Genomic DNA, 26,710 nt, shown 5'->3' with positions numbered 1-26,710 from the left:
GCCGCCCTCCCCCTCTCCCATTGCTTAGATTGAGAGATGGGATTAACTATCTAAGACAACACCACGAAACTGTGCTCTGGCAAACGCCGCCAGGCTCAGCCAAGTCCAAAGGGAACATGAGAAACCTTTCAGTAACCCGCCAAACCCTCCAAAATGTCCCGCCGACAAGGCCCGTGCATGCGCAGTACGGCGCCAGCCCGCTGGCCGCCGCGCTATGCGGCTCTGCGCCGGCGCACTGAGCCTTCACGAGGGCGGAACTTGGTTGCGCCGAGCGCGGGGGGCGGGGCTTAGTTGCGCTGCGCCAAGAAGGCGGGGCCTGACTGCGCCGAGGGGCGGGGCCAAGCCCTGTTCGGCTAGGCCGCGGGACGGCACTTCCGGGTGTCCCAGCGCCAAGTCCGACGGCGCCTGCGCGCCGCGAGGCCGGCCGGCCCGGACGGGGCGGGGCTGCAAACTTCTGTGCCTCACTGTCCCTGGACACTGAGGGACACCGGGCAGGCGGCTGGCACCATGAAGATCTGGACTTCGGAGCACGTCTTTGAGTGAGTGTGGGTGCGGCGACCGCCTCCGGCGCCCTCGGGGAACTTCCTGGCGTCAGGTGTAGCGCGGCAAGCGGAGCTGAGCGGGTCTCGGGGTACCGCCAAGGTCACGACCCCAACCCGAGCTAGGGCTCCGTGACCCTGGGCCTGGGTATCCCTCCCGCTCCGCCGCCACTGACGGAAGACAAAAGCCGGCCGTCGAACCTGACCCGGAAGTGACTCCAGGGGTCGCAGAGAACTAGGCCTGCTGGCTTCATAGTGTTTTGGGGTGTCTTGAGCTCCGACGGCCTCAGGGTATCCTGGAGTGCCCCGACTAATACCTAACAGACTCACGATGTCCTGACTGAACCCCAGTGATGCTATGATAGCCTGAGATGTCCTGAGCCCCGACGGGATCACAGTGTCCTGGGGTGTTCAGACTGAGATGCCACATGTTATAGATCAGGAAGCTGGGCAACCAGGTGTAGTTTCTTCCTGGTCTCAGCTCATGCCACCATGATGCGAAGCACTGGTGACAGTCAACATGGGTAGCAGAGCCAGAGTTCTAGACACCAGGGCCTGCTTTTCCAGATAATTTGTGACCTTAGTTTCCTATTCCTTTGAGCCATGACAGCTGACCAGATAGCCAGTGTCTACTATCACATCCAGTCATAGCTTCATGGTTCTCTAAACTTACAATGGGAAACAGGACCAGAGTCAGTGAGGTGTTGGGAATTATACCACCCAGGTTCAAGGTGCCCCACACAAGAACCACAGGGCTTTCTACCTACATAACTGGTTAACGCCTTGTTCCTGCCGTTCCTTTCTGATTGACTTATTGTTCTCTATTATACAATCTCACCTTATCATAATTATTGTTGACTTACATTTGAATCCACGTCCGGATGATCGAGCTCTTTCACTAAACCTTGCCTTTCTTGCCACACTGTTTCAATAGCATAGCTTTGTGTTGTGTTTCAACCTACATAAGGCAATTCTAAGATCTAAAAGAAGTTTTAAACCTTTTACATAACAGATCAGATGCATCTGAGTATCTGCTGTGTCCCAGGAAGGACAGAATACTAGAACTAAGAAGAGAATCTCAACACGTGTAACACTCAGGACTGTGGAAATGTTGTCCTTAGGTTGCTCTTTAACATCCTTTGATAGAACAAGGGGTTCTGGACCCCAGTCCTCCTCTGCATCTGAAGGCTTTGCTTCAGAGTCGTTTCCAACAAGTCCCATTCTCAGAACTCGTTCCTCAGCGTGGTTCCTCACCCCACTCCTCTGCCCTTGGACCCATCCCTCCTCTTTCAGGGTGTGTATTCAATGAAAGTTGGTTGTTGGCCTTCCTGTCTTACTCTTCATCCAGGCTCTTGGCCCTTTTTTGTCACAGACCTCTAAGAGCCCGTGAAAGCCGCAGGACCTGTCTCCGAGAAGATAGATACACAAATGCATGCCGTCGTACCCTGGGAGGAACCCAGGACCTGTCACCTAGAACATAGATACACAAATGCATTCTGCTGTACCCTGGGAGGAGCCCGGTAGGGCCTTCTACCCAGATAGGCTGTGCCACCCAATCAAAGTCCCATACACTTTGGCACCAGGATCACGTCAGCCAGGATGGTGCTACATGCCCATAACAGTTGGCAGCCTGAGACAGGAGAATTGCTGTGAATTTCAGGCTAGCCTAAGCATACAGGTACATAGTGTGTGCTGGGCAGCCAGGACTGCACAGCAAGGCCACATCTCAAAACAGAGTGACAGAGACAGAAGCACACTGGGCTTCCACCCTCCCCTCCTGAACCACACTCTTGATGTCTTGCTACCATTTTCAGGGTTCCATCTTGAGAACATTGCTCTCTTAGGCAGGGCCCCAGGCCATTCCTCATCCGACCCATCTTGGGTTTTTTGGGCACTCCCTTCTTGATAAGCCTTGGCTAACCAGTCAATGCCAAAGCTGTTGGTATATCTGTAGACTCACCCCACTGCTTCCTGTACTGTGTGTCCTTGCTTTCTGAGGATGGATTTCAAGTTCTGCATAATGCGTAAATGAGCCTTGATTTGTATTTAATCTCAAGCCCTATTCCACAGTCAACACAGGTCTGTAAGTGGAAGTTTCATAAATCTAAACAGCCCCCAAATGGCAGTGATATAGGCCAAGGCCTCTTCTTGTCACCATGGCAACTATCTAAAATGAAAATCAGAGGAGGCCCTTCTTGGTCCCTCATCCAGTCAGGAAGCATGGTTAGCTGCCTTCCATGCGCTTATCTCTTCCCCCTCCCTCCCCCACTTCTGAAAATTAATAAACGGCCTGGGGCTGCTGTGCTTCAGTGTGATTTTCCATATCTCTCCTCTTCAGGCCAACAGGAAAACATCACCGTTGACCTAGCTCAAACTTCACCAAGGGCACATCCATGATAACTAGTGTCCCAGCAATTAGTTTTAGCTGCATTAACATAGCATAACTATGTGAAGAAGACCTTGGCAGACTTTTGTAGAGCACCAAAGTGGAGTTGGGAGACCCTGGCCACAGCTGACTGGCCTGTCCAATCTCATTCCTGTACATGGGAACACTGATCACTGACAGAGATGGCAGCAGTTATCTCGGACTTGTCCAGAGCAGTGCCTAGGACATACTGTACACTCAACTGCTGGGGTGCTCAAAGGTGACACACACTTGAGCACCAACCATACATATGCCATGTCTCAGAAGTCCCCCAGAAATCCAAGATGGGTTGGATGAAGAATCACAGTCTGCTCCCAGAGGGCAGGTGCTCAGGCTAAAGATCATTGGGGCCTCTGCATTTCCTATTGAGCGACCTTTGCAGAGCAGAAGCCAGACATGGGAAAAACAACAGATAATGGCCAAAGGAGCTGTGTTATTTACCATATTGGTAAGGAAGATGCTAATTGTAAATTGATGGTGGGACCTTCCTAATTCTTATCCCAGGCCCTTGACTTCTTAAAGCTAGACAGTTGCGTTAGATGCAGGAATAAGCGGTAGGCTGGCATTTTCCCACTTGTTTCTATGAGCATAATTCCTTTAATGCATTTTCATGGGCTGTTTTTTCTTCCCTCCTGTGGAAGTGGAGAGTGGTAAGGGTGAGAGTGTCATCACAGTGCGCCTCTGTAAAGTGCTTTGCTTCGTAGATATCAGATGTGTCATACCTTCTGTGTTCTGGAAATCACTGAAGCCTGTTGACATTTACAATCATCATCACTCATCATCTTCAAAGTTATTTCCACACAAAAAACCTATCGACATCATAAGGCATGACTCGCTGTGGTATAAGAATGGTTTACCTCATCGTGGTATAAGAATGGTTTACCTCATCCAAAGTTTTGCACATTGAGTTTTTGGTTTGTCTGCAGCCATCCATGGGAAACAGTTACTACAGCTGCAATGCAGAAATACCCAAACCCCATGAACCCGAGCGTGGTTGGTGTTGATGTGCTGGACAGACATGTCGATCCCTCTGGAAAGTTGCACAGCCACAGACTGCTCAGCACAGAGTGGGGCCTGCCTTCCATTGTGAAGTCTGTAAGTGTGCTAGCGAACTCTACCATGTTTCCGTTCAAATGCCATGTGTGAATTTTGCTTGGGCTGGTATTGCATTCTAAAGGAGGAGGTAGGAGCATGCGATGAAGTAGAAATACCATTCAGTCTTCCTAAAGGGACCATGTACTTCCTTCAGGAAGCCAGCTCTAGAGCAGGAGTCACATCTCGTCCTGTTTTTGCTGCAGCCTGAGGCCTACGATGAGATTTACAATGGTCAGGTCCTGATTGTTGGGTGACACTGGGCTCTTGTAGGTTGTGCACATTAAGTGATAAGAGTTCTGTTTGCTGTGGTTTTTTTTTTTCACTTTTAGGCCATGGTGTCTGCATTTAGAAGTAGTTCTGTTTCTATAACAAACGACCAAGCTTTAGTTAGCTGAGAGAGGTAGTGAGAAATCAGAATGCCAGTCAGTGAGGATACAACCACTGTGGTGGGTAAGTCCAGGTTTCCGAGTTGTCTCTAGCGAAGGTTGCTCTGTTCACAGTAGGGAAGAGCCTGCGTTCCACCACAGCTGAGGAGGGCGGGCCTCTAGGACACACCCAGAGAGGGGTACTAGGTACCGTCCCCTGCCCCAGCTGTGATTCCTGCTTATGTGGATGACAGGGGCACAGGGCTTCTCTCTGGGCTGGCTGAGACACTGGCTGGTCTGGGCAGTGTTCCTACTTCCCCAGGTCTTATGACTTCCAGACATACTTTTTCCTGGCCCACTGTCACACCTCAGCAAATAGTGTCACGTCATGGCAAGTACAGTGTCATACCATCAGTGAGCTGGTTACTGGTTGCCTCTGAGGAAGGTTCTCCAGTTGGGCGTGTGGCCATCTTGGGTTCCTCTGTGGGTGAGTCCCTGTTGCCTCTAGTAGGTTTTGGTTCATTGTAATGATCACATTTGTGCCTTCAAGTGAAAGATGCTTGGCTGGAAACTGATTGCTAACTGAGTGTTGCTTGCAGCTTATTGGTGCAGCAAGAACGAAAACATACGTGCAAGAGCATTCTGTAGTTGACCCAATAAGAAGGACGATGGAGCTCAAGTCCACCAATGTGAGTCCTGCCTTCTGTTTTAATTCCTGCCTTCTCTTTTCTTACAATAAAATGTGTGTGAATATACTAGCTGTTGAAGGCAGTATCTGGCTGGGCCCAGTGGCCTATGCCTGTAATCCCAGCTGCTTTAAAGGCTCAGCAGGGATCCCAGACAAAGACACCCTAGTCCAGATTGCATTCAGGGCTGCTTGGGGCAGCATAGAGAAGGGCCTCTTCCTCCTCCTCCTCCTCCTCCTCCTCCTCCTCCTCCTCCTCCTCCTCTTCTTCTTCCTCCTCCTCACCCTCTTCCTCTTCCTTCTCTTCCTCCTCCTTCTCCTCCTCTTCCTCCTCCTCCTCCTCCTCTTCTTCTTCCTCCTCCTCCTCCTCTTCATCCTCTTCTTCCTCCTCTTCCTCCCCCTCCTTGTCATCCTCCTCCTCCTCTTCATCCTCTTCTTCCTCCCCCTCTTCTTCTTCCTCCTCCTCCTCCTCCTTCTTCCTTCTTCCTCCTTTTTTTCTTTTCGTTCTTTTTTTAAAGGCTGGGGGTATAACAGAGCACCTGCCCAGCATACTACAAAGTTAAAAATAAATACTAAAAATGAGGAAAGGCGCTGCATGCTCCAGGGTCTCCCTCCTCACCCTATGCAGCCTCCTTGCCACATGGCCTTGCCTTTTTAGGTGCCAGCATTCAGGAGAGTGAGCACAGCACTGTGCATGATGGTAGCAGATATTTCCTAAATTCATTTTTTCTCTTCCTTTCTTTCTTCCTTCCCTTCTTCCTTCCTTTTCCTTTCTTTTTACAATTAGAGTATAGGGGTGGGTATGCTCAGGAAACTATGTGAAGAGTCAGAAGACAGCTTGCTATGCAAGTTGCTTCCCTCCTTCCCAGGATTTATGGGGATAGAACTCAGGTCAGCAGGTGTCTTAGGATTTCATTGCTCTAAAGAGACACCATGACAAAGGTAACTCTTACAGAGGCAAATATTTAATTGGGGCTGGCTTACAGTTTCAGAGGTTCAGTCCACTATCATAGCAGGAAGCATTGCAGTGTGCTGAAGGAACTGAGAGTTCTGCATCTTTATTCAAAGACATCCAGAAGAGACTATCCTCTAGGAAGGTCTCAAAGCCCACCCCACAGTGACACACACTTCCTCCAGCAAGGCCACACCTCCCAATAGTGCCACCTCCATGGGCCAAGCATGTTCAAACCACAGGAAACACATTTCTTTACCCACACGCAGAGCCACCTCCCTTTCCAGGTAAAAGTTTGGTGAAATTTAAATTTAAATATTGAAAATTAAATTCTAGTTACTCAGTAATACCAGGATGGTTTGTTCTAAGTGGTTTGTTCTATGTGTTTAGTTACCCAGTAGTACCAGGATGGTTTGTCTTAAGTGTTTTGTTCTGTGCGTTTAGCAAATAAGATTTAAGTTGTGTTGGTTTGGAAATCTCTAGTCTTCCTTTCTAAAACGGCTTGACTTCCTACCTGCAGATCTCATTTACAAATATGGTCTCAGTGGACGAGAGGCTCACCTACAAGCCACACCCTCAGGACCCAGAGAAGTAAGTAAAGACAGGCACTGGACTCACAGTGAGACTCTTTGTTTCTGGGTGGATTGCTTTTTGCAAACCAAACATGACTCCTAAAGCTGTGTGTTGTTTTGCCAGAACTGTCTTAACCCAGGAAGCCCTCATCACTGTGAAGGGGGTCAGCCTTAGCAGCTACCTTGAAGGACTCATGGCAAGCACCATATCTTCCAATGCTAACAAAGTAAGTGGGCCAGTCTCCAGCTCAAGACTCACCACCCGCCTCACTCCCTGGAAGGGCCTGTGCTGAATGCAGCTGTCCCCTAGGCTAACAGGAGGTTTAGGGGGAAAGACGCCTGCCATGTTGTTTCTTTAGCATATTTTATCAAGTCATCTCATTGAAGTGTACAGGCAGCCAAACAAATGCACTCAGCCCTCACAGGGCTCCAGGAGGAGGCGTTCATCATACTCCGTTAGGACAGGAAAAGTAGAGGCAGACCTGAGTGTGTAATGAACGTTTGCTAATTGGTGTTTTTGCCAAGTGTTAAGAGGAAAGGACTTGGTGCAAGCAGTATCCAGGAAGAACGTTCGAGTGGGGGTTGCTGCACATGCAAAGGCCCTTCAGCAGGAAGCGTAAAGTGCTCCTTCATTCCTCAAGAAACTGTAGAGCCACAGGAAGGAAGAGGGCGAGTGGCTGTGGGGGTGGGAGGTGGACGTGTCAAGGACCAGATCCCAAGGTGTGTACATGATTGATGTACAGTGTTGATATGAAAAGAAAAGGGGCTTGACCACACTAACCAGTCAGTCAGAAAGACAGCCTGCCACTCAGTTGTACATGATTCTGAGAACATCTTCTGCATACAAAATAAAACTGGTTTCTGGATCAAGCCAATTGCTCAAGGCATTTGGTATTTGGTAAATAAAACTGAAAAGAGAAAGACAGCACAGCAAGGAAAAGAGATCTGTCCGTGGGGTTTAGTTAGCCTGAAACACACCCACCACCCACCCCAAAGCTGGTCACACCTTCGCTATTGGTAACAATAATGCATTGCACTTTTAAGGGCCGAGAAGCAATGGAGTGGGTGATACATAAACTGAACGCTGAGATTGAAGAGTTGGCAGCATCAGCAAGAGGAAGCATAAGGACACCAATGGCGGCGGCGGCAGCATTAGTGGACAAATGACAGTGGAAATTGGTGTGCAGCCTCGGGGCCCCAGGACTGTCAAGCTGGCATCATATCATTTGTTATTTAAAAGACAATTATTTTAGGTAGTTTTTTTGTTTGTTTGTTTTGTTTTTATGAGCTGGGGTAAAGCTGTGACTTTGGATCAAAACAAAAGATCCAGAGTTTCTAAATCAAAGGGATCCTCTGAGGCTAGGACTGAGAGGACTGACTGGGAGAGGCTGTGTTCATGTGAACAGCTAACGGGTTTGTTGTTCTTTAAGTACTTAGAAGAAGTCGGTGTTGATCTGGAGTCTCTTAAAGCTCCTCATACTGGAACACTACCTGGCTGCGGACCAAGCAGAACAGAGCCCAGCCGCCCTCCTGTCCACACAGCTGCCCGCTGCTGTGAACCAGAACCGACTGCATGAGGAACTCACTTTACAAACAGAAATTGTAAAATTTTAAGTGACATTAATTTGTATAAAATAACCTGCCCTGCTGGAAACCAGTGTTTGGATTTGGTTCTTAAATGATATTTTTGGAGTGAAAATTAGCACTAAGGTGATATATGACTCCAGCAAAAATAGTATTCTATTGTATTAATGGGTACTATATTGATTTGCCAAATTTTGTGACTCAGTAAAGGCATTCCCTTCCTTGAATTTGTACCTTGTGATTTCATGTGTTGTACTGTGGACTGGCTATGTTAGCTGAAAGAATAAAGTCTTTACCTGAAACAGAGCGCTGAGACAGGGGAGCAGCTCTTCCCATCCCTGGGCATGTCACATGGGCTCAACATTGCCACATGTCAGAATCATGGTTTGTGATATGATTACTTCTTGGCCATTATGACCACAAAACGTCTTTTCTACTGAAGAGCTAGCTGTCCATCGTCTGAGACAGCTCATGGCACGTAAGACCCAAATTCTCTCACCTTAGCTCAGCGTTGGGTGAGAAGAACAAAGCAAATGCTTGGGAGGAACATGGCAGTCAGAGGGAAGTCCTAGGGGATTGCAGCCCTTGGGGACTCAGGATGGCTGCAAAACAGCCGCAGTGATCGTCTAAGTGCTGTTTGCCATGTACAGTATTGTCTGGGTGAATAGTTATTGCCTTTTATGGGGTGGGCTACTAGTTGGGTTTTCTTGTAGAGACAGTTAGCATGCATACAAAACCACAACTTCAAATTCCTGGCTTCCTACTTTAAAAAGTTGCTCAGTTTAAGAATTCTTTGGACTTTTGTAAAAGCAGATTTAAAAAGGAAGAAAAAAAACAAATACTTTTGACAAGTGGTGTGTTAATTCCAGCTAAACATTGTTGGACGAAGTGTCGGGTACGGTTCCTAAGAGTTACACCTGCCCCGGAAAGGGCCCGATGCCCTGATCATTTTTTAAGTATGTAAATTTTTGACTTTGCAATGTGGTTCCTTCACGAGTACTGCTTGAGCACTAATGGAATCCAGCATGTGTACATGCGGATAGGAACATTCGCTGTCACTCAGCACCGGCTCGAGGAGGCCCCGCCCTCTGCCCGCTGCACCTGGGAAGGTGACCGGCATGCAGCTGCCTCACTTTCCCAGGTATCCCTACGACCGCAGTTTCCGGTAGCCGCTCGGCCAATGAACAAGGCGCGACTGGCGCTCCTATTGGCTCCTGGCCTTGGGAGGGCGGGGCGAGGCACTGACTGGCAGGTCCGCGTACCCCACCCCTTCCGCTACCCAGGCCTGACCTTCCTGCTGCCGGTCCGGGCTCAGGCTACTCTGAAGCGACCCAGCGGTTCTGCCTGACACGCCCCGCTCGAGACACCATGGTGGCGTACTGGCGACAGGCTGGACTCAGGTACTCCCGGGAAGCATTGGGAAAGCCCGGCCGGCCGTCAGCAGGCCGCGGGAGACGGCCAAGCCACGCGGCCACCCGCCAAGATGGCGTCGCGGTGGACAAGGCACGCCGCGGGGTCATGGGGTCATGGACCCCAAACAGAGGTGGCCGCTCCTCGCTGGAGGAAACCTACAGAACCCTCATGGTCGCCTTGACGGCCAAGTGCACAGGGCTTCCACTGACACTGGCCTTCCTCACCTGCACAGAGGGAGGGGCGCGCAAGCTCATTTTTCAAGTGTGACCGTAGTGACCTTTCCCAGTCGTGAAGAAAGGTGAAATCCCTCTAAACTGTGGAGAGCCCTGCAGGAGCCCGTGTGGGCACCCACCCTATGATGGGTGGGAGCTGTGGGTCTAGGAGTGATGCATGGTTCCCATGCTCCAGGTAGTACACTTTGTTAGTCTACTGGGTGGAGGAACACCTTCCTGAGTGTCTGAAGGCTCAGTGCCCTGACAGAGTTCAAACCAAGTTGTGGAGAACAAAAGGATGGTAGGGTCACAGTAGATGCCACTTATTAAGCTATCTCCCTGGGCGTCCATCACTTCATTTTCCTCTGCCCAGCCCCTTGCAGGGTAGCAATTTTTACTCTGTTGTCTTGGAGGTGCGTTAGGAACAGAAAAGTTAAACCCCAAACAAATTTAAAGCAGGGGAAGCAGACAGCCTCTACCCCATCTCTGGTTTCAAAAAGTGTGAAAAGTGACATCTTTTGGGATAATAAAAGGTTGACAGGTGAATCCTGTCAATGTTCTCCAAGAACTTCTGGTTGAGTTTGGAAACCTTGGGTAGGAGGTGTTTCCACTGATAGACAGGAGGCAAAAATCCAGTATTTTCAGCAACACCTTTAAATTATTGACCATATCAATCACTTTTTAATTCAAAATAGCCTTCCTACACACAAATATACATTAGGAATACTGTAATTAAAACAAATACAGAAATGGGCTGAGGAACCTTTCCTTCACTGTGGGACTTTAAAATAACAAACACTTCATTTTTAATTACTGCGTCCTAAAAAGGTAACACTGCCAAGAAGAATTGTGATCTCCCAGCCAAGCACCAGCTAATCTGGGGGACATGTTCCCTTTGCATAGATTCTATTTGATATTGCCCGGTTTTCCGTCCAGTTTTACCGTAGTGAGTAACCAACCAAAATTCAGAGCGTGGAAAGAAAACCAGGGTATCACACCTCATGACACCACCCATCTAGCTGTTGGTAACCAGCCATATCCTCTCTCACTTTGCCAGCTACATCCGGTTCTCCCAGATCTGTGCAAAAGCAGTGAGGGATGCCCTGAAGACTGAGTTCAAAGCGAACGCTGAGAAGACTTCGGGCACCAGCATAAAAACAGTGAAAATAAAGAAGGAGTAGCCGGTGAGTCGCCTCTTCAAGTCCTAGAGTTCCGTAAAACCAGAACTCAAAAACTTTACTTTGAGTGTCTGCCCCTCTTCGGGTAGATTTGTATGCGGGTTACTGGGGTGATGATTCCAAGTGTGGGGGTGGTAGACGTCTCCTGGCATGAGGAAGGAGAGCCCTGTGCAGCCCCGATGAGCAGAATAATTGGCACATTGATTTTCAGTGTAGTTAGCAACCCTGAGATAGAAAGCCATCTTATTTTAATTAAACCTGGTTCATTTATCTGCACAAAAATCAAGTAATTGGGAGGCTAGGCCCCCTCCCCACTCTGTAATTGCTATTGGAGTTATGTGACGGTCTGGAGCATGAGACTCGGATGGCAGTGCTTCCCATGTTTCTCCCCCATATCTGCTAGTGTCCTCATGCATCCCTTCTCCCAGAGCATCCGGGCAGGAAGGGCTTCTAACCCCAGGTGAGTCCTGTGCTACTGAGTTCCTTATGGGGTCAGGGAGGCCGGCTCGTTTTACCTGTGCAGAGGTGTTGGGGGTGTAAGAAGTTGCCAGGGTGAGGTAGTTCAGTGAACCCAGACTGAAGTTCTCCAGACTGATTTCTATCTCCCAGCTACTTCATTTACATTGTTATTTCAAAGATAAGCACCTCAAGGTATCAGAGAGACGTTCCTGAGATTTCACTTTCTTGCTTTGGAAAAGCGTCGACTCTGCAGTAGCATAGCCCATGACCCTGTGCTCTGAGCCTGACTGAAGCTCCTCCCTAAGTACTCTCCATCCATCTTCATCTCGAATGAGCAGACATCTCACTCTGAACCTGGACATGCAGGGTTGTGAATGGCGCCCCTTTCCTGGAGTCTGTCTAATCTCAGAATTTGGACCAGAAACACCTGATTTCTGTTGGGCTGATTTCTCACCACAGAGCTGAGTGAGGCCACCCCCTCACCTGCCCGAGGTCACACCATGATAGCCTTAGCCTTACTCCTGGGCCTTTGTCAGAGCCTTGGTTTGGCCAGGCATCTCTATAACAGGGAGAACCCAGCATGTTGGGAAGTGGGAAGAGGGTCATAGTATCTTGAGGACAAGGCTTTTTCTGTCACCACAGTGATTGACTCAAGGATGTGCCTATCGAAAGTTCAGGGCCCCTGTGGGTCGCTGCCACAGTCGGCTGCAGGCAGATGCAAGCTTCTCTTGGGCGTGGTGAGTGTGAGGGAGCCATAGCAGACTAGCAACTGTTGTGTTTTCTTTTTACTTCCTAGAGCCTGACTGAAGCCTGACGTGCGGAGTCTTCCAGGTGAAGCATGTGGGCACCTGTTCCGGCAGATGGAGGTCAGCCGTACCTCCTGGAGACAGACACCCATCTTGTTGATGAATTGACTATGCCAATAAATTAACACGGTTCACTCTCGGCTGTGCTTTGTTCTGGTCTACTTTTTTTTTTTGTAATAGGAATTTTCCACATAGTGATGTCAGTTTGACCATTGGAACCAGGAGTTTATAAAAGGAGGGAAGGGCTTGATACCTACTGACCATGGACTATAGGGACCCCTGCTTACACGTGTCAAAGTGAACGTTCCGTTTGTCGAGGCAGTAATGGGTGAAAATTCGGCACTGTCGTGGAGGTTGTGTCGTGTCAGGAGCTATCATAGGAGAAGCTAATAACTAGCAGGTGATCTTCCTGAGGTGGGTCCTGCTACAGTAGGCGAAGCCCAGGAGAAATCCATTTTAGGAAAGATTTCTGCTAGCTACTAGCAGCTTCTCCTATGGTGTGTTATGCCCCTGACAGTGTTGTTCCTAGTCCCTGAATGGCATTCACATTGAAGCAGTGGTTCTAGGTGGTTCCAATTAGGTGGTAACCCAGCTGAAACCTCCCGCAACCTGTGGAGCAGAGCCATTAACATCAGAGTTTATCTAGACAAAGTGTTGTCCACTTCTATTAATCTGTATTTTCTGGGCGCCTTTCTCACTGGGAATGAGTCAGAGCTGGTCAATACCTTGTGTCCTGTGTCGATGGCTGAACCACAATTAAAACCTGCAACTCTTAATGACCAGTCTAGGCACAGTGATTAGGGCAGTCTGATGATATTTGGGTGGCCATTCATTCATTAAATGTTCAGGAATGAAGTGTTTTGTTCTTGCCTTTCTTTGGAACATGGCCACTCTTGGCTGAGCAGAACCACTGAAAAGTTTAGAGCAGGAAAATGACTAGAACACACCCCTCCCCCTGCTCAGCTTGCTGCTTCAACTGAGGCTGAAGACAGAAGAGGGAGAAAGCCTCTCTGTTCTCAACCCCTAGGGCTGACTTCCTGCCCTCGGTACACTTCACATCTGGGTCTTACTGGATTCTCAGCTCAAGGCTGACCAGCAGATTGAAAGATTAGGAGCCCTGGTGTCTGCCCAGATTCCGAAGTCCTCTGATGGACTTATAGCACTCATCTCTCTACCACCTTCCCCTAGGTTAAGGTCCCAGGAAGCATTTCCCATGACCAGGGATGAGGGCAGCAGATTCAGAGGCCTTCTTAACACCTGGTTAAGCAAAGAGCTAAGTAACTCCAGCTTAGGGAGTCATTTATTAAGGGAGCCAGAGAGATGACTAGAGGTGAGGCTCAGAAATTATGGATTAAAGTAACAAATACAACCAAATGAGAGTCCAGCTGATCCAACAAAAATACTGAATTAACACCAGGATCAAACAGACTCAGACCCAGCCCCTCAGGGTAACACAGGACAACTTGCCAAGATAGGAGGCAATCCAGCCCCTTATCAGCATGTGACTAACTAGTATCAGAGGCAGAAATGTGTCCTTATGTGCAAAACAAAGGGATCCGGGGAGCTTTGAAACTGACTCCTGTTGATTTGAGCTGCATCAACGTCACCATGGCAACCATATGACTGAAGGGACCAGGTGTCCCTGGGCATTTTAGTCAGCTGGTGATTCAATCTACCCGCGCCTTATAGAACAGGAGGTGAGATGCATCAGTCTGAGCGGTGGGGCTCCAAGAAAAGGAGTCTGAGATAAAATGACTTAGTCATTTAAAGTGGAGTTTATTTGCATTTTAGTGATTATTAGTGAACAAACGGAAGTCTTCACAGTCTTAAAAAGCAAAAAAAAATTTTTTTCAAAAGAATTACAGTCTTTTTTTTTTTTTTTTTTTGCACATATGTAATTACCTTTTGAGGTTTGCAGTGAAAGCGTCCAGGTTAAGCGTGGGGCTGACACCCGCAGAGTCGTGAACTATAAGGAAGTTTATCCAGGAGTGGAGAGGTGCGCGTATCTCACTTAAGCTACTGTTTCTCAGTCCACACCAAAGCGGAAAGTATTTAAAAAGACTTGGCGCTTTTTTCAATCGTATGAACAGGAGCTTGGCAAGTCATAGCAACAATAGGGCCTGGTTTTCTCACTTTAAGCATTTCCTCACAGCGCACATACGAAGAGAGTGCCTCCACCTGCTGCCTTATCGTCGATGATCATAAACTGAAGCCCAAGGGAACAGCTGGTGACAGAGGACTTGCCTAGCACATCCCAAGGCCTTCCATCCCCAGCGTCCTGGAGACAAACCGAGACGTGAGACTCCAGCTTCACGCAAATAACTCCCTTTAGAAGGTCAGACAGGAGAGCTGGATAATTTCAGCGGATCACAAAGACCCTGTGCACCTCAGACCTAGGTAACTGTAAGAGGCGCCCGCGTGCTCAGTCCTGCTATAATGAATGTGGCATTACAAGGCTGTGTCATCCTGCTAATGTCTATGGCAACTTCTGCAAATTAATCTGAACTATAAAAGTTCCCTAATGAGACCGTCCGTGTCCACTGTCACCAAGGAGGACGCTGCGGCATCGCGGCTACGTTCCTGCCTTCAGACGGTTGCTGAGCATGCCTCGTGCCCTTTCCAGAGAGCGGAGAGTCTGTACAGCAGCTTCAGGGGGCGGGGAGTGAGCGAAAAGTGAAAAGGACATTCTCGGCCGTTAAGAGGAAAACCAAGGACAATCATTAGCGAACTACTGGCATCTCGTTCTAATAAGAAGACACGGAGAAATAGGTTGGAAGCTGGTTACTGAGAAACAAAGGCCCGCGGACTGGAATGCCTCGCTCTTGATGGTCTTTTGGACGGTGGGAGCCGACGGGAGAGATGTGGTTTTTCCAGACTCCCTTTGTCTTTTTCCAGTCAGCCTGTCGAGTGGTGCATAAGGCCCACGCGGCTTGACCACGGAGGCGGACTCGTGCTTCCGTTGGCCCTGAACCTCCCACACGCTGTTCAGACAGCTTTGTGAACGAGGACTCTGAAGCACCCCAGCTGCCCTGGGTGCTGGATACCCAGCAACGCTGCTACAGGGCTCCTGGCAAACTTGCACACTTCGTCTGCATGTCTATGCTACAGCTCGTAAAAAAAAAAAATAAATAAGTAGGGCTCCCTACAGTAAATTCACTTGCTATTTAAAAAGAAAGAAAGGGGGTTGGGGATTTAACTCAATGGTAGAGCGCTTGCCTAGCAAGCGCAAGGCCCTGGGTTTGGTCCCCAGCTCCGGAAAAGAAAGAAAGAAAGAAAGAAAGAAAGAAAGAAAGAAAGAAAGAAAGAAAGAAAGAAAGAAAGAAAGAAAGAGAGGGGGGAGGGAGGGAGGGAGGGAGGAAGGAAGGAAGAAAGAAAGAAAGAAGGAACAATGTGCATTTGACTATCAAGTCCTGTCTAGGAACTGTGGGCGAAAGCCTTGCTGCTCTCACTGCTATGCCGAGGTGAGGGATGAGGGCCCTAAGGGCTTCAGGACAGCCACAGATCTTTGGAGAAACTTCTGAAAGTGGCTGCCTTCTAGCTTCTCTCCTAGCTAATGGTTTTTGTCTTCTGCCCCCATCTCTGCCTCCTCCTCCCCACCCTCTTCGATGTCCTCTAGCCCTGCTCGGACATCTTGGAATTGTTGGTACTCGGACACCAGGTCGAGGATGTCTGCCTCCGCTTCCCCAAACTCACTTATGTCCATCCCTTCACTGGTGTACCAGTGCACAAAAGCTCTCCTCCTGAACATGGCTGAGAAGTGCTCAGAGACCCGGGTGAAGAGCTCTTGAATGGCTGTATTGTTACCCAGGAAGGTAGCCGCCATGTTCAGTCCCCGGGGTGGGATGTCACACACAGCTACCTTGACATTGTTGGGGATCCATTCCACAAAGCAGTTGCTGTTCCTTGTCTGAATGGACAGCAGCTGTTGATCCACTTCCTTGGTGGACATCTTACCCCGGAAGATACAAGCCACAGTCAGGTAGCGGCCACGGCGAGGATCACAGGCAGCCATGATGTTGCGGGCATCGAACATCTGTTGGGTGAGCTCCGCCACTGAGAGGGCTCGGTACTGCTGGCTACCCTGGGCTGTGAGTGGAGCGAAGCCAGGCATGAAGAAGTGAAGACGAGGAAAGGGCACCATATTCACTGCCAGCTTGCGCAGGTCTGCATTAAGCTGGCCCGGAAAACGCAGTGAGGTCGTGATCCCACTCATGGTCAAGGACACCAGGTGGTTGAGGTCCCCGTAAGTGGGCGTGGTCAGCCTCAGGGTGCGGAAACAGATATCGTAGAGTGCTTCGTTGTCGATGCAGAAGCAGGCATCTGTGTTTTCTATCAGCTGGTGGATGGAGAGCACCGCGTTGTAGGGCTCTACCACGGTGTCTGACACCTTGGGGGACGGCATGACGCTAAAGGAATTAAGGATCCGATCCGGGTACTCCTCCCTGATCTTGTTCATGAGCAGGGTGCCCATGCCTGAGCCTGTGCCTCCACCCAGAGAGTGCACGATCTGGAAACCTTGCAGGCAGTCGCAGCTCTCGCTCTCTCTCCTCACCACATCCATGACCGTCTCGATCAGCTCCGCTCCCTCTGTGTAGTGGCCCTTGGCCCAATTGTTACCAGCACCAGAGTTACCTATGAGCAGGAGAAATATGGGAGGGGGGAAAGGTAAGATGAGAACCACTGGAAGACATCCAGCTCTTCCTGGTAGAAGCTTCTGGAAAAAAGCCTACCGTGAACAAAACTGTCAGGCTGAAAGAGGATTCCCAATCTGCTGGATCGGATGCTGTCCATTGTCCCAGGTTCCAGGTCCACAAGGACAGCTCGGGGCACGTACTTCTTACCTGTGCAGATTAGTCGGAACAAGTCAGCAGGTGAAATGGATCCTTGGTATGCTGGTCCAAAACCACGAGCATTCTACACGGAGGCCTTTAGTAAACAGACATTTTCTTTCTTTCTTTCGTTTTTAGTATAGAATATATAGTAGTGTGTGTGTGTGTGTGTGTGTGTGTGTGTGTGTGTGTGTGTAGAGAGAGAGAGAGAGAGAGACAGACAGACAGACAGACAGACAGAGGAGACACAGAGAAGAGTAGAGGCTGGCCATGTGGAGAGAGAGGGGCGAGGGGAATGGGAGAGAAGGGACAGAGAGGAAAGAGCAAGAGAAGAGGTTAAGTAGACATCTTAATATCTATGACCATATCTGACCCAGCCCACCATGATATGAGCCTGTAAAAATACCTTTCGAAAACTCTGCTCCTCTCTTTCCTGTGTGTCTGGCTCATTGTCTCACCAAGAACATGGCTTCTTGCCCTTCCTGTGGGGGAATAGCTGGCTAATGTGGCTGAACGCCTTCTCACCCTGCCCCTTGCAACTGGAGTGGGCCACTTGCCGTGCAGACTCCAAAGCCCTGCATGCCTGCCCACCTGTTGTTCCTTGTTGGGACTTCGTTCTTTCACACTAGGGTCATCTCTCTACCTAGGCTGCCCAGATGGCAGGCCAGAGCTCACCCAGCAGGCAGGCAGCCCTACCGTAGGCTTCGTTGTAGTAAACGCTGATTCTCTCCAGCTGAAGGGCTGAAGTCCCGCAGTAGCTCCCAGCGCAGTCAATCCCATGTTCTTCCCCGATCACCTCCCAGAACTGCAGGCAGAGAGAATAAAGTCAGTCCACAGGCTGAAGAGCTGAGCCAGGAAAGGTGTTTGCCACCAAGGCTGACCACCTAGGTTTGATCCCTGTGACCCCACGTGGTGGCAGGAGAGAACCAACTACCCCCAAATTGTCCACTGACCACCACACTTACACCACAGCATGTGTACACCCTTTTGCATGGGCATGCACACCAACACACATAGATAGATAGATAGATAGATAGATAGATAGATAGATAGATAGATAGATACATACATACATACATACATACATACATACATAGATACATACATAGATACATAGATAGATACATAGATACATAGATACATAGATAGATACATAGATACAGAGATACAGAGATACAGAGATAGGTGATAGATACATACATAGATAGATAGATCAATAGATGATTGATAGGCAGACAGACAGATAGATGTAGTGAGAAGAAAAGTCATTGAAAGGGAGAGTTGGCCCCTGTGAGGGAATGGGTGGCCTGGAGGCTACCTGATCCTGCCCAACACGTCCTCTTTCACTGTGTGTGACTAAGAAGGCTGTGCTAGATCCATCTGAGCTCCTGAAGTGAAACATCAGACACACATAGCATTACATTGAATTTTGCTGTTAACCCCAGTTCGTTAGAGCAGGTCCTTTTAGAATCTCACTTCAGTTGAGGGAGCTGGAACTTCACCTTGCCTCAGTCTGAGCTGGAGAAGTGTTGATCTCAGGAAATGAGAACAAACTGAATTCTTATTTATTTCACAACAGTGTCTCCTCTCCGCTTTGGGAAGTTTTCCTTCATGAAATTCACTCCAAAAGCCCTCAACCAGGGCCCTTCTGCACAATTTGACGTATTGTGTTTTGACCATCCAACCTAATTCCAATTCAGAATTAGGTATAGTGTTGTCTTGGAATAGTCTACGTTTCCAATCATGCATACAGCATTTTTTTTTTTTTTGAGATAGACTCTTACTGTGTGTCCCTGGCTGGTTTGCAACTTGTCATGTAGACCAGGCTGACAAACTCACAGAGATCTGACTCTGCCTCCTGCGTGCTGGCTTAAAAGGGATGTGCCATCATACCCTGCTGAGTAAAGAAAGCATTTTACTCTTGCTCTTCCCCTCTTACCCCACCCACTTTGTGCCTTCTCTCCCCATTCCCTTCCCCCCTTCTCTCCACATGCTCATGGCTGGTCTCTACACCTCTACTCCTCTTCCTCCTCCTCCTCTTCTTCCTCTCTCTCTCTCTCCCCCCCCACTACTTAACTCCCCTCTCCATGCCCTGAATAAACTCTATTCTATACTTTAAAAAAGCATTTCATTATTTTTGCATTCATTCATTACTTTTCCATGTGTGTTGGCTGATGTGTGCAAAAACAATCAGTGGTAGTGAGGCCTCTCAACCAGGTAGGCCCCCAGGATGGAGCTCAAGTCTCGGTGGCACCTTTACCAGCTGAGCCATCTTGCCAGCCCACAGCATCTATTAACATAGGGAACTACTGGAATGGTCTCATTAGGCCATTCAGAAAAGCTCTCATATTAAAGCACAATGGAAAACACATCCCCTCGAGTCCAAAACCTCCAAGGGTAATAAACTCCCCAAGCCTACTCTGTGAGCAGCACCTCTGCTTCGGCCACACCTCTGGATAAGAATGCACTGTGCTAGAATGGGCTTTACAGAGCGGGGGAGGAAGTTCGAGGAAGTTATGAGATGATGGAGATGAAATGTGTCTTATGTATGTGCACATGACTGTGTGCACTCATGCCTGTAGGTGCACATACACTTGCTAGGACGTGCGCGTGAAGGTCAGAGGTCGAGGCCCGGTGGTTTCCTCCGTCACCCTTACCCTTACTTTTAAAGACCGAGTTGCTCACTGAACTGGAGTTCATTGATTTTGATCCAAACCTGTGACCGTTAACCTGCCCCCACTCCCCGATATGGGTGTTTGGGATTTAAACTCAGGTCTTCATGCTTCCAAGGCAAGAGTTCTTTCAGGTAAGCCATCTCTTCAGCCTACAATATTTCTTGAGATTCTTTTTTTTTGGGGGGGGGGGTTCTTTTTTTTGGAGCTGGGGACCGAACCCAGGGCCTTGCCCTTCCTAGGTAAGCGCTCTACCACTGAGCTAAATCCCCAGCCCCATTTCTTGCGATTCTTAAAGGCACAACAGGAAGTCAATGCTGGGACCCCGCCTACCAGAGGAAGTCATTGCTGGGACTCCGCCCACCAGAGGAATTCATTGCTGGGACTCCACCCACCAGATGGTACAACCCGGAAGGCTGCAGGAGCGGACCATCCCATATCTTTCCGTTCATTTCCTCCGCCAGGCCTCTCCCCACCTTATCACCTAAGGTCAGCGCAGTCTCCCTAGCCCTCCCCACCCCCACTACTCTGGTGATTACAAAGGTCTGACCGGACTCCTGTGGTACGTAAGGGTGACTGATGCTTTTCAGGCAGCAATAGTGTTTGCCCTAGACTCCAAAACCTGCAGTTCAAGGCAACCCAGCCCTCGCTCTCCCGGGTGTTCACTCACCCAAAGGCCTCCAAGTCAACACAGCACAGAGACACTTGCGCATCCGTGTAGATTGTACACCGTTGGTCAGAGCTAAGGAATGGAACTTACTCTGCAGTCTCCCAAGTGAAGTATCGGATAGGAAACACGACTATACACAGTGGGGTTTTTATTTTTCAGCCTCAAAGAACCAAGTTTTGTCACTTACTGGAAAATGGTCGAAGCCGGAGATAATTGTGAGGACTGAGCCAGTCTCCGAAAGACAAATATGTTTTCCCCCATTTGTGTATATAGTCATATAGAATAACGTATGCATATACAAGATAAAAGTGGGGGAGTAAAAGGGTAATAGGGACTTGGTGTGAAGGAACGTACTAAAGATACAGCACAGATTTGATTAACGATGTAATCGTAGACAAGAAAATTAGGAGAGTGGAAAGGCCCTCAGGTTTTCCCAGCTGCATTCCCTACAGTAGAGGAGGCCAGCGTCCATCCCTGGGTCAAACACTATGTGGTCCGAACACACAGTGAGCTACAGCTACTGCCCAACTCAAAATGAGGGGCGGGGTTTGCCCCTGCTAGCACATGGATCCCCTCAAGGTGCCTGGAAGGGCAGCCGTGCACAAAGACCTGAGGTGGAAAGGCGGTTGTCAGGGAAGACAGTGAAAGATACAGTTGTGTGAGCGGGGCAGAGTTTGCAGTTCATACGTTTATTTTGCAGTATGCCGTTTATTTCGATTGGGGGGGGGGTTTAATACAACATACTCACTACTACTGAATTTGCACGCAAAGAACGACAGGGAAAGCTTCATGTAGCATACATTTTACTGTGCCCAAAAGTTTTTCATTGTATCTTTCTTTTTAGAGCTACATGATAGTTCACTGAATTCATAACGAACAGGACACAACTGTGTTCATATATGTGCACGTCAGGTGAATCCCTGTAGGTATTTGGAGATTCCTTCCCTTTAAAAATGTGTCTTGTACGTTGATTTATGTATGCGGGTGGAGAGCACACACGTGCCACAGCACAAAAGTGGAGGTCAGAGAGTAGTTTGTAGGAGTCTATGCTCTCTTACCATACGGGTCTTGAGGGTCACACTCAGGTCCTAAGGTTTGGCAGCAAGTTTCTTTACCCACTGAACTATCTCGCGGGCCCTGGTCCTCCCACCCTTTTGACTGTGTTCGTGAGGGTGGTATGAAGAAACAAAGGTCTCTAATGGTGGTGTTTTTAAACACATAATTCATACACATAAAAATAATTTCCAATTAGCACAGTGAGCTCTCTCCACAGATGCTTCAAATCCATTGTTGGTCTTAAAATTAGGAGTGCAGATCCTAGCTTCCAGGCCCTGCCTTCCTGGCTTTGCACAGGGGAAGGAGTCAAGAGCCTCACTCAGAATTGCAGCAGGAGAAAGGAAGTAAAGAGGAGAACTTATGCGTATACCAGAATGTTTTAATTACTTATCTCTGTATTTGTCACTTTAATTTTCTATCGCATATTAAGTTTCTTTGTACCATAAGCGTAGACTCTACCTGACCCATCATGGCTCACTGAACAGTGAGGAAGAGGGAGCAGAAAGATTCGAGAGGCGGAGACTTGGGGGAGTGCTGGGAGACGTCTTCCAGACATGGGCTGACCATGGCACTCAATAATTTACAGAATCTGTGGCTGCCTGTACCGGCTCAAGCCAAGATTCCTCAGTAGTCCAGCAGGCAGCACTGAGGGGACTCCATGAATTATAAAGTGTGTGTGTGTGTGTGTGTGTGTGTGTGTGTGTGTGTGAGAGAGAGAGAGAGAGAGAGAGAGAGAGAGAGAGGCAGACAGAACAGAGAAAGACAGAGAGACAAAGAAGGAGAAGAAGGAGAAGAGGAAGAGGAGGATATGGATGTATTAGAGAGACTGTCTAGGGAAACTGGTAGGAGGTAGATAGTCCTGGTGGATCTAAGCAATAAGTATGTGTAAAATTGCCAAAGAATGAGTTTTTAGAGGAACTTTGGGGATGAAAGACAACACAGTGACATAGCAGACAAACAAAAAACAAAAACAAACAAACAGAAAAACCTTCTGGTAAGGCTGAGGAGATGGCTCAGCAGGGAAAGGGAGCTGGCCAGCAATCTTTAAAGACCTGAGTTCAATTCTTTATAATGCAAAGAGAGAACCAGCTCCAGCAGGCTGTGCAGTGATCACCATAAATACACAACTGGCACCCACACTCTCTAATAAATAATTCAAATTAAGAAAAACATTTTAAAGCCCTGCTTCTGCTGATGGTTAACAAGGAAAAGAAGCTTGTGGTCAAACCTAATGACCTGAGTCGAATCTCAGGGACCCACAGTGGAAGGAAAGGACCACCTGGGAAAATTGTCTTCTGACTTCCAAATGTATGCTGGGATGCCATACCTGCAGGAGTGCATGAGCAAGCGAGTGTGTGCGCACGCGCACACACACACACACACACACACACACACACACAACCACCACCACCACCACCACCACCACCACCACAAACATACATAGTCACACACACAATTATAATAAACACAATTTAAATTAAGAAAATTTCCCAAAAAGCTTCAGAAAATGCTTGAAACAAATTACTGGGTTTAGATGAGGAAAGCTCATTTTAAAACACTAAAAGCAAAATGGCTCCTATACCCATTTACATGTGTAATTACAGGCAAGATTAACATTAATTAACACTCTAACTCTAATAGTTTTGCTAAAAGACCTTCTTTAATAAGCCACCCATTTAGCAAGTATTTGCAAACCTGAGAGGCCCAGCTTCCTCCCAGGGACCTGAGTGTATGTTGGTTGGGCACCAAGCTGGTTTGCTCTGCCCTTACTTACCTTGGCTCCGATCTGGTTGCCACACTGGCCAATCTGAATGTGCACGATTTCCCGCATCCTAGCCTTGAACCCAAGGGTCAGTTAGGTCGAAGAGTCTGGAAGAGCCTGGGTCACCAGTGAGAGCTGGGTGCAGTTTCATGGTCTTGGTGGGACCAGCCCACCCAGCTGCTCTCCCAATTGGCCTGAGGGCGTGTCTGGCTGAAGGCCCCACCCCAGGCCTTCCCTGCTTTCCACTGTCAGGGTAAGAGGGGGCACTTTCCTCTCCTGAGTTGTGCTCAGTCATTTCCTAGATATGCATCCAACTGAGGCTTCCTCTGTGTGGCTGGAACCCGGAGCTGGCCCCTCTCACAGACCTGGTCTCAATGGCCTCTGAGCTATGGTAGTGTCACTGACTGACATCCACAAGTTATGGGTGCATCCATGAGTTATGGGTGAATGGGGCCACTGGATCCCACCCCAAAAGAGCTTTCCATATCCAAGTCACCATTTTGCCCATCTATGGCCTGCCTTGCTGTCTTCAGCCACATGGCCTACAGAGCAATTTGGGAGCCAGCCTCGGGCCTCGGGAATGTGGTTGGACATTCTAAAATTACAAATTTTAATAGTAAAAACAAGTACTAGGCTGACCAGATGGTTCATTGGTAAAGTGACCTGACATGAAACCCAATGACCAGGGTCCAATCCCGGAAACCCATATAGTGGAGAGAACTGATCCCCACACATGGGCTGTGAGGCAGACACACACACACACACACACACACACACACACACACACACACACACACACTAAAATAAACTAAGAATTAAAAAAAATAGCTACTACTTATAACAGTAAAATGGTCATAAAATTAAGCTCCCTTTTATACCTGGCAAAAGCTGAGAAGGTGACACGGATGTCTTGTCCTGAGCGCTTGGTTAAGCACGAGGACCAGAGTTTGGTTTTCAGCACTCAGTTCAGGAGGCTCACAACCAACTGCAACTCCGGTTCCAGGGAATGCAACACCGTCAGCCTCGGAAGGCACCTGCCACTCATAGGTGCCCACACCGCTCTCAGACACAAACGCAGATGCATAATTAAAAATAGAATAAATCTTTCAAACAGAAATAAATCACCTTTGAGAGAGAAAATGTGGGACTGGGGCTACGGGTCAGTTTGGTAGAGTGCTTGCCTAGTGTGCATAAAGCCCTGAGTTGGATCCCCAGCACTGCATAAAACGATCATTGTGGTGCACATCTATAATCTTAGCACACGGGGGTGGAGGTAGGAAGATCAGAAGTTTAAGATTGTCCTCAGCTGCGTAGTGAGTTCAAGGCCAACCTGGGCTACCTGGTCTCAGCCCCTTTTCCAGAGTTTGATCTGGGAAACCTGATGTTGTAACAGGCCAGAGAACCCATCTCATGGGATGTGGACTCAAGGGAGTACCATGCTAGATCAAAGGCTGGAAGTTCATGCCCCTGCTGCCTGCTCACATAGACTCATCCCTACACGGATGGGAACAAACCATGACACTATTTTCCCAGGGCCTGTGTAAGGGGCTGGGTCCTTAGGCTCAGTGGGGCCCCCAGTGCACAGGGAGGTGACTAACAAGGCCCAGAGAGGAGATGAGTCTCTCCCTCCACAGGGGTTGAATCAGCTGTGGAAAAGGCTTGACTCCAAACCAAAGAGAGGCCCTGGAAAAGACCTTGTCTCCAGAGGGCCAGGTTAAATACATTCTGACCAGGGTGCCCATTCCCCCAGACCCCAGTCCCAGCAGGGTTCCACAGCACAAGACAGAGCTGCCACAAAGGGGGAACTTGGCATTGCTTACAAATGCAAATGCAGACTGTGAACACTGAACAGAATATCATATCTGCATTTGGTCTTAGCTTTGTCTTTGGTGTAGTGGTCCCTGAGTGGTAAGAGATATCCCACCGGAGAGCTGGCCACTGGCTGTCTAATGAAACTACAGAAGTGACAACATGCAACAGGCACTGAACGAAGTTGTCAAGATGCCACCAGAGAGGGGACTCTCCACAAAGTCAGTGTGGGCTTCCTTTCTGTAGCCTTGGGACCTACTTCAGAGGTCTGGCTGACCACAAGATTCTCAGATGAACTTGTCCCAACCACAGAGCAGCAGGGATGAGGAGGGCGTGTAAAACTCGGGAGGCAGCTAAGCAGTTAGAGAGCTGTATACACAGAGGACCAGATCCCCAGAACCCGTGGAAAATGCCAGTGGGGTGTGGAAACCCACTTGGAATTCCAGCCTTGAAAAGAAGATAGGGGATCCCCAAGGCAAGCTGGCTAGCAAGACTAACCAGACTGGTAAGCTCTGGGTTTGATCGAGAGACCCTGTCTCAGAGAATAAGGCGGAAGAATGGAGAAAGATTCCTGATACTAAGATCAGGTATCTATGTGCACAAACACACGTGCACAACCACACACAGGAAAACAGACATGTACCCCATATGCGTACACATGGAAAGGGCAGAAAAAAGAGAGAGAGAAAAGATACACTCAAGTTTGATGTGTTGGTATACACCTGTCATCCCGTCATCTGGCGAAGCCGGGACAGGAGGATTACCATAAGTTAGAGCTGACCACTGTGGGCTACATAGTGAGGTTGTGTTCCAAAGGTATTAAGTAAGAGCCAGGAAGATGGACGAGTAGGCATAGGTGCCTTCCACTGAGCTCGTCAATGTGAACTCAACCCCCAGGGCCTCATACGGTAGGAGAGAATCAACTCCCACAAACTGTCCTCTGACTTCTGCATGCACTGTGGCACCTGCCTCCCGTGATTTACAAAATCGATCTGTAAAACATAATTAATCTAATAAGTGCCTGTGGCGTCCATTCAGAAGCCGGCGCAACCTTTCGCCTCCCTCTCACTTCACTCTTGATTGCTTTTGGGAACCCTGGTGGCTGAGAGGCAGCTGCCGGGTCCTCGAAGCCCCTCACATCCTCAGGATTAGAGCACAGAAGTGCACAGCGGCCATGGGCAGCTGTTTGCTAATTACTCAGAGGCATGCCTTCCCTCCTGGCCTGTTGGCCCCACGTTGGCTTTGAGACCCTCAAGTGCCCGATACACAACAGGGACCCCAGCAGCAGCTCACCAGCAGTTGGGTGAGCTTGTGTAGCCAGACTCAGAGTCCAGGTTTCCTTCCAGCCCATAATGGGTTCTTTCAAGAGTGTGCCCTTGCAATGGTGGATAGAGACACCGTGCTCAAGGACACCTTCCTCCACCCACCGAGAGGCGGTCTAAGCTGAAAGTAGACAGTGTTCCAAGAAACTTGGCCATAAGTCTCACCCGGGCGGGGAATAGCCACAGTGTGCTATTGTGGGAAGCCGTGTCGGTGGTAGCCCCGGCTTCTGAGCAGAAGCCTTGAAAGGGACCCGTGTGGCTGCACGCTGCCTTGCTGTGTGGACCTCAGGACTGGATCCAAGGAT

The 26,710-nt window shown here is 48.9% G+C and overlaps 3 protein-coding genes across 3 annotated transcripts; 2 read left to right on the top strand and 1 right to left on the bottom strand.

Annotated features, from left to right (window-relative positions):
* Positions 1 to 458: 458 nt before the first annotated feature.
* Positions 459 to 8,440, top strand: Prelid3b (PRELI domain containing 3B). The gene is made up of 6 exons (NM_001009543.2): positions 459 to 539; positions 3,891 to 4,059; positions 5,024 to 5,113; positions 6,582 to 6,652; positions 6,758 to 6,860; positions 7,678 to 8,440. The coding sequence occupies exons 1-6, from the start codon at positions 508 to 510 to the stop codon at positions 7,798 to 7,800; spliced, it is 588 nt and encodes a 195-aa protein (NP_001009543.1). The 5' UTR covers positions 459 to 507; the 3' UTR covers positions 7,801 to 8,440.
* Positions 8,441 to 9,524: 1,084 nt separating this feature from the next.
* Positions 9,525 to 12,427, top strand: Atp5f1e (ATP synthase F1 subunit epsilon). The gene is made up of 3 exons (NM_139099.2): positions 9,525 to 9,617; positions 10,900 to 11,026; positions 12,276 to 12,427. Exons 1-2 carry the CDS (start codon positions 9,586 to 9,588, stop codon positions 11,021 to 11,023), a joined length of 156 nt encoding a protein of 51 aa, NP_620799.1. The 5' UTR covers positions 9,525 to 9,585; the 3' UTR covers positions 11,024 to 11,026; positions 12,276 to 12,427.
* A 1,614-nt stretch (positions 12,428 to 14,041) lies between these two features.
* Tubb1 (tubulin, beta 1 class VI) lies at positions 14,042 to 23,393 on the bottom strand. Its single transcript, NM_001431729.1, is given in 4 exon segments — positions 14,042 to 16,917; positions 17,016 to 17,126; positions 17,811 to 17,919; positions 23,287 to 23,393. Coding segments are annotated over 4 exon segments (1,359 nt in total). The 5' UTR covers positions 23,344 to 23,393; the 3' UTR covers positions 14,042 to 15,835.
* Positions 23,394 to 26,710: the final 3,317 nt, after the last annotated feature.

This window comes from Rattus norvegicus, chromosome 3 (genome assembly GCF_021556685.1).
Source record: "Rattus norvegicus strain SHRSP/BbbUtx chromosome 3, alternate assembly SHRSP_T2T, whole genome shotgun sequence".
Lineage (NCBI taxonomy): Eukaryota > Metazoa > Chordata > Mammalia > Rodentia > Muridae > Rattus > Rattus norvegicus.
The sequence above is the reverse complement of the archived record's forward strand: the minus strand, read 5'-3'. Positions and strand labels throughout refer to the sequence as shown.